General features: G+C 41.4%; 1 protein-coding gene across 1 annotated transcript in view; it reads left to right on the top strand.

Moving 5' to 3' along the window:
• The first annotated feature begins 15,541 nt into the window (after nt 1-15,541).
• ANKRD44 (ankyrin repeat domain 44) overlaps nt 15,542-19,131 on the top strand; it is an 80,479-nt gene continuing 76,889 nt past the window's right edge. The window contains exon 1 of the mRNA XM_009890158.1: nt 15,542-15,622. Coding sequence (XP_009888460.1) covers nt 15,587-15,622 — 36 coding nt within the window. The 5' untranslated portion in view covers nt 15,542-15,586. The remainder of the gene's footprint in view (nt 15,623-19,131) is intronic.

Genomic DNA, 19,131 nt, shown 5'->3' with positions numbered 1-19,131 from the left:
TCAAGTTAGAAATATTTAAAATGCCTCTAGGACCCAGTTTCAGGGGATAGGGAAACTGGAGTTAGACTACTTCAGAAACATGCAGTCTGCCCCCGTGGTCTATTCACTGCTATGGCATGGAAAAGGATGAGAGATTTCCTGTGTTTCATTCTGCTGCTTATGATTGTATGGATTTCACCTTCAAAATTTTACAAGATGTCCATCTTACAAGTTAGAAGTCTGAATTAGGTTGCAAATGAGACCATCGAAAATCCAGTTTGCCTCGCTTAAAGCATGTAGCAGGATGGCTCCTTCCTGTTGAGGCCTGGAGGAGCAGGACCAGTGCAATCCCATTTTGGTCCAGTCAGATCTGAAGTCTAGACCACAGAACTGGCTAGTCCAAAGCAAGAGGACAGGATGCTGTGGATGACTTGTCTTGACCAAGACCACTGCTGCTTTTACCTCCCCTCTCTCTAGTTACTGCCTCAAGATTTTGTCTGTGTTTAAACAGCCTGAAATCATCTGTACAGGCATCCCACGGGGATGGAGAAGGGTACATCCACCCTTTTTGCTAACATCACCATATTCCCATGGCTTAAAGCTTACTGCCAACCATCGTTTTAGCTCAGTGCCTTGGGACTGAATTCCCCTCAGGCAAGTCCCATTTACAGTGTAGTTTCAGTTGATAGATGAGACTTTGCAGATAGTGTAGAGAAACTGTCATCCGACTCAACTTGCCCCAGAGGAGAAGGGAAACTGGAGCCTATGTGAAGTGCTGCAAACAGAAGAGTACTGTACTTCCCCGTGCAAAACTGAGTGAAAGCTGTTGGGCAGACTTTTGGGAACAGGCTGCTTCCTTTTTTTTCTTTTCTTTTCTTTCCCTTTTTTTTTTTTTAGACTCCTTGCAATCATGGCGATTTAAGATGGTGAGTCGGCACAAACTTTCCCACCCCTCTGAAACCTTTCCCATCCCTACGAAAGATCATGCAGCTTCATATGTTGAGGGTGGGGTTCTTAAAAGCACCAAGCATTACTCTCAGTCTCCTGGCTTAGTTTGAAAGGTTTTACCATCAACTTGAATGCAAACAGAGTTAGGTGGCCCTTAAATGCGTTTAGTTTGTCCCGTCCTGAAAATCTAAGGTCTGTGACACGGTAAGACTGTGCTTTCCTGCATACTTTTCTGAAGAGTTGGTAGCCAGTGAGTGGTGAGCTACATGTACCAGTGTAAACAAGACATCAGAGAAGGAGACGTTCGGGTCTTGAATTATGATCATCACCACAAAAAGCAGGTGAGAGCTTCGCAAGAACTAGGAGGAGCAGGCTGTGAGACGCAGAGAGATTTACTTTGTTTAGCAGAGCAGCAGGGTGGCCTGAGAGTGGACAAACCAGACAACAAAACAGGACAGTGGTTTACCAAACCAGTTCCTTGAAAAAGAGTTGAGCAAGTGAAGAGCTAAGTCTGGGCCTAGCTTAGATGCTGTCGGATCTCACTAGCTTCTGATGCTGTACTTGAGTTGCTTGTGAAGAACTATGAAAATGAATGGAGGTGATTACTAATTCAGTTCCACAGACTTTGGTTTGACGTTTACATGGGATTTAGAAGGGAAACTGTAAGGTCAATACCTCCTTCTTCTTGGGTTCATGTAGGGGGTTCATCTCCCATAGCATGATCCCAGAAACACATCTTCTTTCCAAAGAAAGCATCTGGGGTAACTAGTGGCAGTGCAGACATGTTCCCTGTGCTCTTTCTCAAACATCTTCTTCTCTGATGGGCAGAACAACTTGAAGAGCTCCCTGTTGAAAGGAAATGTTCAAATACCACAGGCACCTGCAGTGGTGTGGCCAGAATGGGTGGCCAAAGAATGCTAAAAGAATGGTAAAGTCAGACTGGATTGGGAAGTCCTCTGGTTTGTTTTGGTTTTATCGTTTAGCTAGGTTACTGTAATTCAGCTTTCCTCATCTCATTAGGCAGTTGATCAAGCTGTCTCCAGCTCTTTCTGCTGTTGTCATTAAAAAGAGGTTGAGAATAATGCCCTGCTTACCAGCACAGACAAAAAAGAATGTAAAGCACATTGCCACAGCCTTGACAACAAGCAGTTACATGCATTAGCTGATTAAGTGGTGATGGGTTGCTTTTTGTTTTGTAGCAGGGTTGCATATTTACTGGGCTAATTTTGACAAGACTAATACAGGAATATTTACAAAAGAACTAGAGAGGGGATTACCATCTGTAGTCTTCTGAGACTCAAGATACAGATTTGTTGTAACAACATGAAACCTCTGTTCAAGAAAAAATAACACTTTTTTTCTTTCAAGCCTTAAAGTATTCCTTTCTGCAAGCATTCCTTTTCAGCATCAGACTTGTGATGCATGACAGAGCAACGCAGAATAGTAAGTTTTTCACTTTTGAAGTGGAACAGTTCACAGAAAATGAGAGGCTGAAGCGTTAGGCTATGCAAGTCTAATTAAACTTTCTTTCAGCTTTAATGAGCTATCACCTCTCTAGCAAAATAAAAAATGCAGCTTGGATTACAAATGGCACCTGCAGTTTGGGATTAAAAAGGATTTTGTGAAAACTGGCATGGGTTTTTTTTTTTTGTTCCTTTTTTTTTTTTTTTTCTCCTCTCTCCTTTCTGGCTGGCCTGAGCACTTTGTGTTACAGAGGGACAATGGAAGTGGACCACACTCTTACTCTCTCATGTGTTCCGTTTTGTTCAGTTGATGATTCTTTGCCCTCGTCTGTTGCAAGGAAGCTTTTATGAGCTGCTGTTCGGAAACGAGTGGGGCTTGCCTTGACCTCACCAGGACAGTCACTCCCACTGTGAGCACCCCCACACCAAGCCTTTGTCTCCAGAAAAGAAAGCTCCATTTGGGCAACGGTTATGCCAGGCCAGAGGGGACCAATGTGTCTAGATGTGATATGGACAGAGAGAGGGTCTCCAGCATAGCTTGGCTCTGCCTGACTGCAAAACGTACCACTAGGTTTGTTATGGCAGGAACTGGAAGTGATAGTGAAGAGAGAGCTGCGTGTACAAAATGAGTTAGTTGTGTTTGGAGCTGGGGAGCTGAGTCCCTTCCTCGCCTCCCTTCCCGATGCTGAAGGGTTTCAGTAAGAGATTGTGACTGGCTGGAAGCTCCTTGAGAAGAAGCAGAAGGAGGAAGATGTGGTGTATTCTGCTTCCTCAGCTGATGAGAATGCATACACTTACACTTCTGGCTGACGCTTCTCCTTCAAGACTAATTTTTCTCAGATATGGAGGTGTGTTTAATGCATGGGGTTGTGTGTGATGAAGACACTGACTTCCTGAAATATGACATCGGAGACATCTTCCAGCCTTTCCAAAGGGTATCCAGACAAAGGTGGTCATAACTTCTGATGGTAACTTGTTGGAAGAAAGAGTGTAATAGCTCATTACAGCTCTCAGGCTAATTTTTCAGTTTAATTTGAGTCTGTACAAAGTCATTTTGAAGCTGCTGGTTTTGTCACAGTCAGATGCATCATGCTTGGAAGATCCTGAACTGGTTTCTGAAGTGAAGCCAATTTTGAAACCTTTTTAAATTGCTGTTTCATTTCTTTGGCCTGGCTATTTGACGTTGCATTCATCGGCAAAGCTTGATTTTTAATTTTTTTTCTTGTCAGCTTCAATAGTTTGGTTGATGATGAGTACGAGGATATTATCAGGGTATGTAGAATCAAGCTGACTTCACTAATCTGTTCCAGATTCAAAATAGAGGTAAAACATCTGCTTCGGTTGTTGAGCGGAGCTCCATGCCAACTGTAGCATGTCTAATGCAAAGAAAGAGATGAAATGCTGTTATGGACCGATCTGCATGTTCACACATAGTTACTCTGCTATTAATGGAAATAACACTGTCATCAGCCTCAGTAGTTAAACATTTTTGATCTGCATTTTATACAAGCTATGCAGAAGGCAAATGCCAGAGACTAAATTCTGCAAAGGATTTTACTATTTTATGAAAACAGTAATAAGTGACCGCAGTGCTCTTCAAGAGGACTGTGAGCTTCATGACCCCCTAAGAGAAATAAGGAAACATAAACATTAGTGTTTAATGTGTTTTAAGGTATATTTGACACCGGCTATGTATGAGAAAGTAAGTTGGGAGATTTTCTGAGTTCTTCTGGAGCTGGCAGGAGGATGGCTGTTGGGATGGCAAGCATTCACCAGAGGAATGAGCTCCACCACAGTCCTTAGGGGACAGGCGGTGGGGAGGCTTTGTGTGTGATGTGCAACGCAAGGGAAAGTTACTTGAGCCTGAGCAAGATCCACCTGTAACAGAGTGGTAAGACCGAACAAGTCAGATGTTTCAGGTTTTACTCAAGACCCTAAGATTTCTTCTCCTTCCCTTCTGTCACTTTCATGACCCCAGAGGTTTGCTATTGTCTGGGGCTCGGTTTAGACACCCGGGACAGCAGGACCTAGCAAGTGTTGCAGATCACTGCTAAAAGGAACATGAGATTCAGGAACATGCAAGATTGTGCAAAATATCTGTCCTTAACAGAAACAGTGTGTGAACTCATGTGAAGAAAACCATAGCTGTGATTACCTTCTGATGAGTGAATGAAACGGGGTCTGAAAGTTCTGCTGGGGTCATGTGATGCGTTAGTGTGTTTCTACCTAAAGGCACTAGACTCCCCGTGAACTTTTGGAAATATATATATTTGTATTGATTTGTGTTAGCATTTCTCTAGCATCATGTGCCATGCTGTTTAAGTAATTGCCCCTTTTATGGTGTAATACCCACTGAAATGCTAGAAAATGCGTGTTCTCTGCTTTTTATTGGAAATGCAGTCTGCTGTAGCTTATCCTTTTTGCATTAACCATTGTATTTATGTAAGTGCGGTGTGAATTTTGTTTGGGCTCTTCTGCTTTCATGTGTTCAATCCCTTGCCTACTGAAGCCTGCAGAAAAGAATCCCTTTGACTTTCAGTGATTGTTCGTCTAGATCTTTTTTTCCAAGGGTGGTCTTCAGCCAAATTAGTAACCAATTTCCTGGTTTGTGTTGCCTTTAACGGAGCAGAAATGCATTCTCCTTGCGTGCAGCCATTCCAGCTCTGTATGTCTTGGATGTGGAAAACAGATGATTTCTTTTGGTAACAACCTTTTACGTATTGCAAATTGGTCTCATGTTACCTTTAAATTTTCTTCTGTGTAGGCTGAATAGCTCCGATCTATTTAGATTTTCCCTGTAAATCATGTCTTAGAGCTCTGTTTTGGTTGTCAAGTGAAGTGGTGCCCCGAACGAAATGTCTCACTCCAGTTGCAGCTTAAGCAGCACTGAGCAGCGTGGAAGGACGACTGTGTGTTTTGCAAGCTCTATTCCTATTTTAAGGTCTCTTCTTCTTTCATAACATTGTTTGGTTACATTCAGTTAGTAAGCTGCAGTCCTAAATTCTTTCTTGTACAAAACTGCCATGTAATAACTCTGGATTTCTTGCTAACAGGCATGCTGTGTTCTCCTCCGTACTGAATAGTGTCCTCATCTCCCTCCAGCCCAGTTGTTTGTGTAGTTTGTCGAGGTGGTTGTAAATTCTGATCCTGCCCTCCAATGTCCTTGTAATCGCTTGTAGTTCAGAAGTATCTGCTAATTTATTAGGGCATTCTCTGTTTCATAGCTGCTTCTTTGTGTGTACATTAATATAAAACAGACCCCATTAACCAGCGGAAGTCCTAATCTTACTGAGTAAGATCTTACAGGATCAGATGCCACTTCATAGTTCTCTAAATCAGGATTAATTTTCTAAAAGTGAAAGGATTTTTATTAGAGTGTAAGATGAGTATCAGTGCATGCTGTGTATATCGGATACAGCACTTAATTATGGCACAGACAGAGATTCACCAGGCTGTTACTCTGTACCATTGAGTGTCTGGGATGCCAAATGAAAGGCAGATCTCACTGTGCTACTGCACTGAAGGAGGAACGTGAAAAGGTTGCTTAAAGCAGCTGCGGTGTGTGTAGAGGTCCTTGCTCACGCGTACCTCAGCAAGGAAGAGAGGGGTAAGTCATGGTTTCATAAGTGATAAACTGAGGGAAGGTAAACTTGCAACATTTCCGTTTTTCTCCTTTTTTTCTTTTTTTTTTTTCTACTTGATTGCCATTGCTGCTGGTAGAGTCGGGTGAAGGCAGGATGTCAGCGGTCTCCAGAAGATATGGGGCCACTGAATGGAGGAGACGCGTCAGTTTAGATGGACAGCTGCAACCAGCATGAACCAGTTTGTTCCCCAGAGCATTCCCCCCTGCACACAGAATTGGTTTTAATCGTCTTTTTTTTTTTTCCTTGTGGAATTCAACAACTATGCTGTTGGTCAAAAAGAAAAAAAATTCTGGTGTGCTTGAAATGTGTTTGAAGACAAGTGAGCAGGAAATGAAGCTTTCAGTAGGAGTGACGTTTTTTGAGTGAGCTTCTCCCCTAACTGCTTTATTCTTAAATCTCTAGCGAGGAGCAGACCTGTCACCACGGTTGCTCATGCTTTCCCCTGCTGCTGGCCGTTTTATTTCTCTTGAGGTTTGTAACCTCGTGCTGTCTGGCCACCTCTCAGCTGTGCTTCTGATGGGGAGAAAGTGTGGGGGTCTTCCAAAAGCAGGTGGTGTAATGTGGCACAGCACCTCTTGCTTGGGAGTTCACTTAAACTGATTTACGCCAGCGGGAATTGGTGCCCCCAGGGATTTTACTCTCTGCTATGCTCTTGTTCAGAAACACTGCCTTGGTGCCATGCCTTCTTCCCTGCTCCTGCCTAGATAGGCGATAGATAGGGGAGGAAAAATGAAAAAAAGAGAGGGGGGGAAGGCAAAAGCTCTGGGAGTCAAAATATCAGTGTGACAAGAAGCACTCAAATGGATTAGTAATGCAGCACTTGCTGCTGGGAATGTATAAAAAGAATTGAAGAATTGGATCCTTTATTTGATAGCGCCATTGCAATCCCATGGCTGTTATTTAATGGTGGTGTTGATATGTCTGTTGTGAGATATTACACAACACAGTTTGTATCAGGACAAAACCCCAAGAAACTTTGAACAAACAAATTCAAGAGGACAAGAAAAATTCAGGATACCATTAGATTGATTATCCTCAGTCTTTGTGGATATTCCAACAAATCTTATTATGCTGTCTGCAACAGACTTTTCTCCACTAAAATGGGTAACAAATGCTGGCGAATGTAACAAATGTTATGCTACTATGTTTATTTTTGTCTCCTTTAAAAATGCTTTCTTATTTTAACTAGTCTGCAGCATGCTGAGTCTTTGTCTCTACTTGGTCGATGTAGCTTCAAGACAGTATTTATTAACTAATTTTCTGATATGATCTGCAGGCACTTAAAAAAAACACCAACACCACCCCTCCATCCCCCCTCAAATGCCAAAACCAAAACCCGCCACCTAAATCAAGACCAGTGGACAGCCTCCAGTAGTGAGAATGAAGGAAAGGACACCGGGCAAGCTGAGTTAAACTTGCTTAGCTCTTTTCCTTTTTAGAAGTGATCTAAATTTAACATGCTATGAGTTATTTTGGGTGCCTTTAACTGATAAGTTTAACAAAACATAATGGTCTCTCAGCGCGTTTGGTGTGTAGAGGAATTTCAGGATTCCAGGAACGGCAGGATGTAACCTTTGCTTCACCTGGAAACATAAGCAATTCTTGGGGCAGTTGATAGGCTTCATCATGAAAAATGGGAGGCAGCCAAAATCTGGAGCCAAGCTAGCAGCCAGAAATAGATCTGCTGAGAGGCTTGTTTTGCACCATCCGGAATGGCATATCAGAAATTGTGCGAACAGAAATACCGGGCTTGATCCGGCATTGCACAAGCAGAATCGGTCCTGACTGTTTTCCTTTTTAAGTATCAGGAAAGCTTGACTAAATAAACGTTGTGTTAAAGTTTCAGCTGTCTCAATATGTTGTAATACTTTTCCCCCTGGATAGTTCTCATTTTACTTAGAGTTTTCTTTCTTGCTTGCTTGCTTGAAATGCAAGTGTGTGTATTTGCAATTGAAGGTGTTCAAGTGTTCATCATCCGAAGAGCTCCAGCTCCCCTGCTCCAGTGGCATGGAAATGGGGCAGCAAAGAGAGAAGCAAAGGTTGAAATCTCTTGGAGAAGGCGAGTAGAGGAGGAGAAAGGGCCGGGCACAGAGGACCAAAGCATGAGTGTGCAGGGCATGGTGGGGAGGCAGGGGTGTGAAGCAGGTTTATTCTCGTTACTTCATTACTTTATTCTTGTTACTTTATTCTCGTTACTCACTTGCTTATGGGAAAGTGAATTGAAGTATATTCTGGTTTGCACATCACTTACTAAATGATTAATTGTGGTTATATTTAATTGTAGAATCAGATCTATTGTCTTCTCCCTCTGGCCCGAGACACAGAGTTTTGCGGGTGGGGGGGTCAGCGAAAGCTGCTGGGGTCCAGTTGACTGGGGGCAGAGCCCATGGAAGCCCATGGGAGCCCAGCCTGGGTTTCCAATCCCAAGCCCAGTTTGCTGTTGCAAAGGTCTAACTGGTATGGAGGGGAAATCATAGAATCATAGAATGGTTTTGGTTGGAAGCTACCTTCAAGATCATCTAGTTCCAACCCCCCTGCCATGGGCAGGGACACCTCCCACTGGACCAGGTTGCTCAAAGCCCCATCCAAGCTGGCCTTGAACACCTCTAGGGATCATTTAAAATCAGGTGATGCAGGATGTGTTGTGATGACCCTGCTCCCTTTTCAGGGTCAAGCCGTGCTCTAAGCAGTTTGTGTTGTCTTTTTCCAAACATAATGTAAACAGCGTTCAAAGCAAGAGCCTTAATGGAGGGTGTTTTTCAGGTTGCCATTGGACAATCTTGTTTCAGGCATCTTTACTACTACTACTACTTCAACCCTTTGCCAGTGATCAACTTTTTTTCCTTCCTCTAATGATGTACAATAGCTATAGTGAAGGAGAACTTGTAGTTTTGGAAAAAACACTTGTTCACCCAAAGCTGATGCTTTGATTTTTCCATCCTCAAGATGCAGAAGGGTGTTTCATTAGGCCTGAATTTCCAGCCTGTAAAACTTGATCAGTACTGGATAGCAGGCACCTGGCCAAATTCAGCTGGAGGGGTGGGAGTCCTCCCAGGACGGAGGCCCTCCCCTGGGCCGTGCTGCCTGGAGGCTCCGTGGTCTGCACAAGCCGCTTGGCAGTCCAACAGGGTGAGGTTGGAGCTGCTCAATTTCTGTAGCTGTTTGGTAGCTTGCGATTAATTGTCATCCAGCTGGCAAGGTATACTAGTGGTTAAACTCAGGTTTTATTAATGTCACCAGCAATAGCAATATCTGATGACGATGTTAAAATTGCCCTATTCCAACTATTTCTGCACCAAGTATTTCTGCAAATATTCAAGCCTTCATTTGTGAAGCCGCTGTGGAAAAGGCTGAGTGCATGCCTAAGTGGGAACTACCTGCAGACCATGTTAGCATAACATGAATTATTCAGACATTTGTGAACAATTACTTAAAATCCCAAACCACTTATGCTTTACTGAGCATTTAACTAATCATTGGGAGGGGGGAGGAAGCACAGAATACCAAACTAGCATTGTTTGTAAAGCACTGAATGTCTTTGCAGACATCCTTGCCTGATACTGTTGATGCTGTTGATGCTGTTCAGTACCCATCCCTTAGGGTTAGACCATACCGGTAGCCATAGGTGTGCACTGGGGTATTTTCACATTTGGTCACCGAGCAATTCTTTCCGTTTTGATGAAGTTGACGCTCACCAATCAATAGATCAGAGGGACAGGCCCATGGGCACTGAGGCTGTGGGCAGGTTCAGGAGATGCTGGGTTGTCCAGGCAAACACAGACACCCCCTTTCAGCTCCTCTTTCTTTAAAAAGTTTAGGTACAAAGTTGCTCTTGATGCTAAACATATGCTGTAGTTACAGTTTATATATATATTTTTCCTAATCTCAGGAGAGCGTAGCAGCAACTGAAGCAGTGATTGATTCTCCACTGCCCCCGGGGTATGTTCCCTGTGTGCCCTGTGCCATCAGTGCTGAAGTCCTTTTTATGATCTAAAGGATGAATGCAACCTGAGGTTTTGGAGAAGCTAAATAGAAAGCGGCTGCTATAAATGACATGGAGAGAAATGGGGAGCCATTACAGGAAAAACTAATGCTTCTTGCAATGAAACTTAAATGCCCAGCACATCCCTCTAAGCAACTTAGGGCACACAAGCGTGGCAGCAAGTTATAAAGTCACTGGTCTGGGGAAAGTGTCAGAGCACAGTTCTTTTATGTCCTTTAAACAGTAGGTTAAAATCAACATGAAGATTTCTGGAAGTTTGTAAGTGCCATCTGCCTGGAGTTTTTCTTACTTTCAGGATTGTTGATTTGTGTTTTGTTGAATACCTCTGTGTGTCATCTGAGTTAGTTTGTCCTTGAGCATGGAAACACAGTGGAACAAATTGAAATAAGTAGCAATGTGTAGGCATACATGCTGTCCTGCCTGCAGTGGATTGTGTGCAAACCTTGTAAATAATTGGGCTAGTCTGCAAAAAACAGAAGGACATAAGAAGATAGAACTAAATTAATTGAAAAACTTTTTTCCTGCCGTATTTGAAATATTGCAGTGTACAGGGTATTTATTGATCTGGTCAGTATAAATATCCTAGGTAGATATATTTGCTCACTTAACAATGCCGTCAATTTATCATAGTGCTTCCAGAGGACCAGTACACCCTATTTATGGATTTTATTCTCTCCGCTGGCCTTTCAGTAGCTTAGACAAGTATTCATTAGGAGTTGCTCAGTAAAAATCCGTAATTGCTCTGAAACACGCCTTAGCAACCATCCAAGGACATTATTCTCCAAATACCAGCTCTGTGAAAGTACTTTGCTGTCAGAAATCAGTATATAGAAATTCCAATAGCAGAAGTGCAATCTTTGAAATAATAACAAATTAAGAGTAAACTTCTCTTTGTATTTGCCCAGCAATTAATTCATAAAACACGGTAACAGGCTAACCCCCGATGCAAGTGACATAGACTGGAAGGCCTGTTAAAAAATGATTAGTGTTGAACAATTTCTGTACATGGAACTGTATAGATACTTACCACCAGAGAAATGCACTCTAAGAATTAAGAGAAAACCCGTTTATGACTGCTCACTTATACCAACTTACAAGTTAAAACAGCATTTCAGATATTCATGTGTTATACGCTCGGAGGGAGAAAGTCCTAAATTAAAATTAGGACGAGGAGTAGTATTTGTGGAATAGGAAGCAGTGAAAGGAAATAGATGTACGTGATGTGACATTGCAGACAACCTTGTAATCTTGATTAATGGGAGTACCTGCAGAAAAAAAGAGGTGTTTGGCAAAACACTGACAAAATCAATACCACTTTCAAATGATTATGTGTCTTGCTACATTGTCTCGCCAGTTAAAGGGAAATGAGTACATGGACATATCCAAGTGTTCAGTCCAGCAACTTGATGTAATGCAATTAGAACAAGTAAAGGATCAATATATAACTTCTTTTTGCGCACAAGACCAAATGATAGTAAATCGGAATAGGAATCAATCATCCTGTCCCTATCTGTTTCTAGCTCCTGTCAAATGAAAATCTGGCTTAAATAAGTCCTTGTTGGTGAGTCAGGATATCTAAAATCAAGACAAAATATTTAATATACGTCACAGTTACTTGATCAAACTATTAACTGGTTTGCTAGGAGCTTCAGCACCCACCTTGGACGTAGTAATTAAAATGATACTCGAGATAGGTCACTGAAATAACTCATCTCATCTGGGGTTCGGAGACCTGTGAATGCCGCTTGGTAATAGTGTTGGCTTTCCTCTCTACCATCAGATCTATGAAGGAGAATTTCCCAAGGCTGGATTTTTTCTGCCAGTGTGGTTTGTTGGCGCCGTGGAAGCCAGCTGAGCCACAGGACATTCTTCCACGTGGGTTTAAGCTCTCTGTTGCCGAAATAATCATTGTGCCTTCAGTTCAATGAGCTAATTTTACCTGGTGGAGTGAAGTCCAGCTTTCAGTTGCCCCATATACAGTAAAGATAGGGATATGTTCCAACACTGGAAGATTTCTGCAGATAAAATTTTATTTTTACTATGACACTCATTATAGCATAAAGTAAAGAACACTAATAAAACTTGTTGATGGGTTTTGTACTTCTAATAGTAACTCTGTAGAAAAAGTAACATGGAAAGGTTTTTGTTAGCTGCTGGTGTACATTTTCAGGAAAAAAAATGTGAACACTCCCAGCTGTGAAAGTCTTTTAAAGAATTTGGAAGGTCCAGAAAGCTGAGCTGATAAAACAGTTGTTCATCATTCCAAAACCTGCACCCTTGCTTAGTTCTAATAATAGTTATACGTAACCTGCTCTGTGCTTTCTTTTTGTTTTGTTTTGTTTTTCTTTTCTTAATTCTGAGTGTTTAACAACTTTTGAATATGAAGAATTTTAAAGCAAAATATTTCTGTTAATGAAATAATGCATTAATGATGTTGTCACAGGTTTTAGAAATTATTTCAAAAAATATACTGTATCCTCCTTTGATAATAAGGAAGTGTCATTATCTGCCCTTCAGGAATTTTTTAAAAAAAAAGTTATTTGAAGTTGAAGTCATTCATGCATTAATATGGTTATCCCTAAAGATCAAGAATGTAATCTGTTCAGGTCATTGGACATCCATCATCAACACGTACGTAACTTCGCAAGCTCTGTTTCATCACTGTCAGCTGCTGAATGGAGCAATACTTTTTCCATCGTGCTGATGGATGCGGATGCATATTCTCAGCTCTGAACTCAAATTCCAGAAACAATGCTGCAATGTACTTCTGACGTATTTTTCCTGAACAGGTCATTATACATGACTGTGCATCTTACACAGAAACATGTCTTAATAGGTAATAAAAATTCCTAAAAAAAAATAATCCTTAACAATAATGTGTTTCTTACTTCAAAACTAATACCTTTGAAATGAAGTAAAATCATGAAATAGTAAATTAGAAAAGTGGCCAGTTGGAGAAAGCTGCACAGCAGTGACTCAATTACAATTAGCAGTTACAATTAGCAGTGATAGATTCTGTTGTAATTAATTTATAAAAAGTAAATTTCATGGAAAAAAGGGCTGAAGGACTAAGGCCTTTGCAAATGGGTATATGGCAGCTATCTTTTGTCAGCAAAGGTTATCTATATCAGCAGTGCGGGACTTACAACCTGCTTCGGAGGCACAGTGAATACTGGGTTTTGATTTAAGGAACTGCATGTAGCTATGACTGTTGTAGGGTGGACAAAAATTGAGATGAGGATCTTACATACGTTACAGGTCTAAAGAACTCTGTGTTATTCTCAGTCTGCTCTCTGTGTTAAGTAGCTGATGCTAATTAAAAAGGTCAAGCATTTCCTGTAAAACCAGGTGTCTGATTCAGATTTCTGGCAGAGGGAAAAGGGTCAAACTGTCTTATTGTGGACTTTCCTCTTTTTTTTTTTTTTTTAACATAACGATGCACAGTGCTTTACTCTCTCTATCTTAAAACAAAAATATCGCCTGTAAAAGTATTTGAACTTTTTAAAAAAATCCGATAGATTTGAAGTTTGTTGAGTTTTTCTCTTGGTGATGGTACCTCTGAAATCTCAGCCTACGTGTCAACAGAGCCTGGCTGATACTTTCTGCTGGGCGCGGGGTGTACCTGCAAGGGGGTTTGGAGACTAATCCAAGCTGCTGTGGGTATTTGTTGCTTGGCCACTGGGTTGTGTTGCCATTCATCTTGAAATTGAGGAATTCTATGCTTTCCTGTTTGTTTTGTTATTTAAATATTATGATAAGTGTACATGAAATGGAAATATTTTGGTGTGAGCATTCTAATTTCATAAACATTCACTGGTTCTTCATAGCTGTTAGGTTTGCACTAAGTCTAGGAAATACTAATCTTTATTAGTGTGCTAGTGGGCATAAGATTAGAGAATTGCTTTCAACGTTTTCTTTTGGTAGAGAAAAATGCAGAAATGCGATCATCTCACTCTTATCTAAATTCGGATTTGTTTGAGTTTGGCAGATGATGGAGAAAGGAACAGGCTCTGAGGTGTGGTGGTTGCATCCTCTGGTGGGGAATTAGCCTCTGGCCCTTCACACATGGGCTGGGAAGGAAGAATGCTAAATGTTTCAAGTAAAATGCAGGTCTTTTTTCTTTCTTTTTCAAACATCCACAACAATATGTAAGACTGCAGGCAGTTATGATAAAAGATGCTGCTTTAGTCCTTTTTCCATTGAAGGAGTGGCAAGAATGAAATTCCAGTGTGAATCTTTCTCAAGGACATAAGGGATTAATATGTCTTAAAATAGACACCATGGACTTATAAATGTATTTTCCGCATTTGAATATGATGGATTTTGCAGTGAAAAGATTGGGACAAGACGATATTTTCTCTGTTCTTCCAGCTTGTTTGTGAATTTTGAGATAACGTGTTTACAAGATAGTTAAATTCTTCAGCATCTTAAGAACTGTTGTGGTTTTATGTGCTTAAGTAGTCATGCGTGCTTCCATTTTGCAGGGTTATTTTCAGATTCTGGTGATTGCATAGCACCACAAACTCCTTTTTGCTAGTTAGGACCACGAGGCAGCCTGGAGGTGGGCAGCAAGCTCAGGAGGGGCACACACTGCTTTCAGGAGGGGTGACGGTGGAAGTGGGGCCACTGCCTGTTTCAACTGCGTGCTTCGGGGGATAGGTGTCTCTGTAGCTCGTCCCCTTCTTTTTCTGAGTCTCCAGCAGCAAGGTCTTTTGTTCTTTTAATTCCGCAGATTGTGTTCTGCCAGTTTGGTTAATAACTCAGATGTTTGCTGCTGAGGATCCAGAGCAAGAAGAGGGATCCTCAGCAGAAGGACTGAAATTGCCAGCTCTGGACGTGTAACGGAGCGGTTGAGTGTATGCAGCGCTCCCTCCCACCGACGGGCAGTGACGCCAGCATTGCCAGAGGAATGAGCATGGCATATTGTTTCTCCTGTATCCCTGATTATTTATTTATGCATTCTGACTCATAATAGCATAATAGCAGAGTTGAAACTCTGAAAGATAACTATTTCGCTTCTTGGGTGGTTAAAAGTAACTGTGCTTGTTGCGTATTTATTCAGTAAAAAGATACTAGACGTTTAGTAATTGCCCAGAAATTCATTATCTGCATAATGTTCTGTTTCTAAATGTGTATTGCATGACCATTAATCTGTGCCAACAGCAAGCGTGCAGCAGTATCTGATGTAATTAGTTTTTCCCTTACATGCCAGGGAGAACATCTGGGCTAATTGCGTGTTGTTGACAAAAGTTGCCATTCTAATGGGGGTCCCTGTTTGTGCACACACACGCTCATTATACGTACAAACATACTAATGATTTCAGTTTATCCTCAAGCAAATTGATAGTTCTTACTGACGAGATACTCTTGGTGATTTATTACTGGGGTTCATACAATGTCTGTGAGCAGCATCAGTAAATGTTAGCAGGAATAATATGCTCTCCTTTTAAACAGAAAACAAATAAACCTCTAATGCTGCTTCTTCTGTTTTATTTTTCCAGCCACCACTGGTCCAGGCGATTTTCAGTGGCGATCCAGAAGAGATACGGATGTTGATCTACAAAACTGAGGATGTCAACGCCTTGGTATGTGACTTGGCATGTTATGTGCCTGTGATACATCAGCACCATTCTTATGAACTGTTACAATGACAATATTAATCATGTCCTTAGTAATTAACACGTAACAGAATGGAAATTATTTGGAAGTTAGAGATTTGGGGCTTCAGTGGAATCCTAATTAGTAACCTGAAATATAATTATCTCCAGCAGGTGACTTTAAATTTTCTAAGTGTATGGTAATTATTCCAAATGTGCAGGTCATTCAGGGACATTGTTTTCTCTCTTACCGAGAAAATGAATGAAAACAGCTGAAAGCTGCATATTTTTACTCTCTGTAGAGTTTCCTTTTATGAAGAGTCTTTGCAGATCAGGAGCTCTTATTCAGCATTTGACTGTACTTGAAATAAAGCTTCACTATAGGTCTCAGCAGTGAGGGTAAGGAAGCAGTATCTTGGCCACGATTTGCCCACAGAGGAATTGCTGTTCTGCAGATTGGCTTATTCTAGCCAGAACAATGGTAAGCAGCTGTAAACAAGTATTAGTTAAGTATTTGGGGAGTGAACAAAAAATCTCAATTTAAACTTAGTCTTTTTGCAGAAGTTTGTTTTTTTTTTTTCCCCTTTCTTTGATTTTAGCTTAAATCCATATTGTTAGAAATGAACCCTGCCAGTCCGGATTACAATCTGTGGCCTCTGAAAGTGGTGAGAATACAAAGCAGAAGCAGAATGGTGATTTCCAGGTGTTTCCTGGAGTTTTGAATCAACCTTCCTTTTCTTCATATCTTTCTTTGACATAAAGCCATCAGTTTATTCATAGCTAACTCCAGCAGTTTGTCTGGTGTAGTCTTGGCACTGCAGCTTCTGCAGGCGGTGGGGTTCAGCCATCTGGTTCAGAGCTGCAGAAAGGAACTGGGGAAGTGATCCTACAGATCTGGTTAATTGGAGCTCCGCTCCGTTTGCTGTCAAGTGGAAGGAAAATCTTGCTGCTCTTTTAAATGGGGAATTTGATCAAAGAAGACCTTGATGTTAGGCTTTCCCTGGGATTAGCAGTACTTGGTTGTTTTCTTGAAATAAGTTGCTTCCATAAAGTGTCATCTCCCTTGAGTTTCCTCCTTATTTCTTTTCCCTGGTGGTCTTAAAAAAACAAAGAAAAAGATCAAAACCAACCAACCAAAAAACCCCTCAACCTAGATGACCACAATAGTCCTAAAATTTCCTCTGTATTTCACAATGATTTTTCAAAATAGCATTTCCTGTATAAGGTGGTTGTAGGTTTCTCAAATGTTTTTATATCCTTTGGCTGCAAGTGTGGTAGTGATGGTTGCTAGAGAGATGCTCTGAACTGTTAGGTGAGATATTAAATGAAGAATATGTATTTCATAGATGAGTACCATTGTACTTAATAGGAAATGTCATTGAACTTGAATGGTCTTGCCCAGAATCCTGTTTAAGATGCTGTAAGTCCACCCAAGAATGCTTTGCCTGAACAGTTTTTTTTTCAGGAGTGAAAATAAAGCTATTCTTTGGAGTAATTAGAAAAATATCAGTCAACATGAATTCTGAAGATTGTGTTCTGGATAGTGATTGCAGACAAGTGTCAAATGCTTAAAATGTCACTAAGGAAAGATCAAAAGATAGCATTTTCCCCCGTTTGTGCTGTGAGCTGGCAATTTGCACTGCGTGCTTATCTTTCTATTTTAAGGGTGTTTTTAATTACTTCCATGTTAGTGTTCCTCTAGTGCTTGGTTGCTCACGTGAGAGGAAACTCTGACAGTCTGGCAGCAATTGTTGATTGTTTCGGTTAGCTGTGTTAATATTGGAATAGTTCAAATATTGGTAGGACAAGGAAATAAAATAAAACTTTTTTTTCAGCAAGCTTTGGGGATTTCTGAAGTTTTACAAATTGTTTTTTTAGAATCTGCAGCAAGAGAGGTATTTGGAAAGCAGAAGAAAAAAGCACATGGCGAAACTATGCAAAGTTAGGGATGTATATGCATGCTTCTTAAGAGAACATTAATCTCAGAGGAAAGAATTTAGAGGGGATCAGAAGTTTAGAAAGTTACTTTTTTTTTTTTGTCTGGTAAAATAATTAGTATCTTTGCAAGCTGGGAAGTGTACGTTGATGGAAATAGCTATATTCTGGATGCTGCTGTAATTGTGACTTCTATTTTGCAGCAGAGTGACAGCTGTAACTGTTTTGCTTAGAAATGTGCTTGTAGTTCATTCTGCCACCTTAATGGTCACTTTGACCTCTCCAGTTCCTAACTATGCTCTGGGTGAACATGATGCTAGTTTTGCCCCCTGAGGGTATGGCCAGCGTTATCCTTGGCTGGTGGCAAGCGATTCCCTACCACTGAGTACTGAATATGCACTGTTTCTGTGGGAAATGTGGTCTGCCTGTGGGCAGTGTTCAGCAGCCTGTTTTCCCAGGGTGTTTGGGATATTGGGTGGGACCACCCACACCACCAGATTAGCTTCAGGTAGACATCCTCTACACTTGCCGTTTGGTACATTTAGAAATATCAGAGTGATTGTACTACATGTGTGTAGGTAGGAATTTTTTTGGGTGTTATTTTTGCTTTGGGAAGAGTGTGAGAGAATGACCCTCAGAATCTAGGGATTGTTCTGGATCCAGTGGTAACCTCTGGTTAGCTGGGATTTGTGATACATGCAGCTCTGCAGCATCCTGCGTCTGCAGAGTCCAGTTCTTATGTGCGATGTCATGATTTTCTACTAAAGCAAAATCCTTCCTGTAAAATTTCCATTTTCATCTCAGTCTTAGAGTTTAGTTTCCCTTTAAAATATTCAAAGTCAAACAAAAAAGGCAAAACCCCTTCCAGTATTCTTCCCCATAACGGATGAGATGTTTGCAAGCCAAACCAGACATTTCTTTCCCTCCATTTTTACTCCTTATCCCCTAATCCTGCGTTTTCTCTTGGATAGAACCCTAAAAACCAAAATACATGCAAAACTTTGATGTCCCCAGAAAATCTTGTATTGCATTCATATATTTGGGAAAGTAAATAATATACCCCCTCACCTCAGCAGTGCGAGTGTTGAAGGCAGTATCTGCTTTCCCAAAACGTAGTTGCTTCTGTTTCTGCTGTTGGGGCATGGTTGCTGATATATGGCCTTCTGGGTTTGATCCACGTAGCTTCTTGGCTCGACGCTCTGCCAGCTGGGAAAGCTGCTGCTTCTCGCTGCTCATTGGTGTCTAGAGCTGGTTGTGCAAATGCTCTCCCCCCGCCGTGGGGAGCCGTGGGCTCGAGCCATGTTGAGGTGTAGTGACCCTGGGCATCGCCTGCCTGTTTTGAGCAAGTCTGCAGAAGAAGGGGCAGTGGCACTAGATGCAGGACCATGTGTTTCCAGGGTGGTTTATTGCAGAATAAGGGGGGCAAGAAGGAAGGACTTATGGACAGACATGGGTGTATGTGCTGTTTATTACTTCTTTTTCTCATTATCCTACTTGGTAAGACACAGATTTGCAGGACTGCCTTTGTTAGGAGGATTCAGGCTTTATCCAGGTCTTTACAC

The sequence above is a fragment of the Charadrius vociferus genome, unplaced genomic scaffold (genome assembly GCF_000708025.1).
Source record: "Charadrius vociferus isolate BGI_N301 unplaced genomic scaffold, ASM70802v2 scaffold147, whole genome shotgun sequence".
Lineage (NCBI taxonomy): Eukaryota > Metazoa > Chordata > Aves > Charadriiformes > Charadriidae > Charadrius > Charadrius vociferus.
The sequence above is the reverse complement of the archived record's forward strand: the minus strand, read 5'-3'. Positions and strand labels throughout refer to the sequence as shown.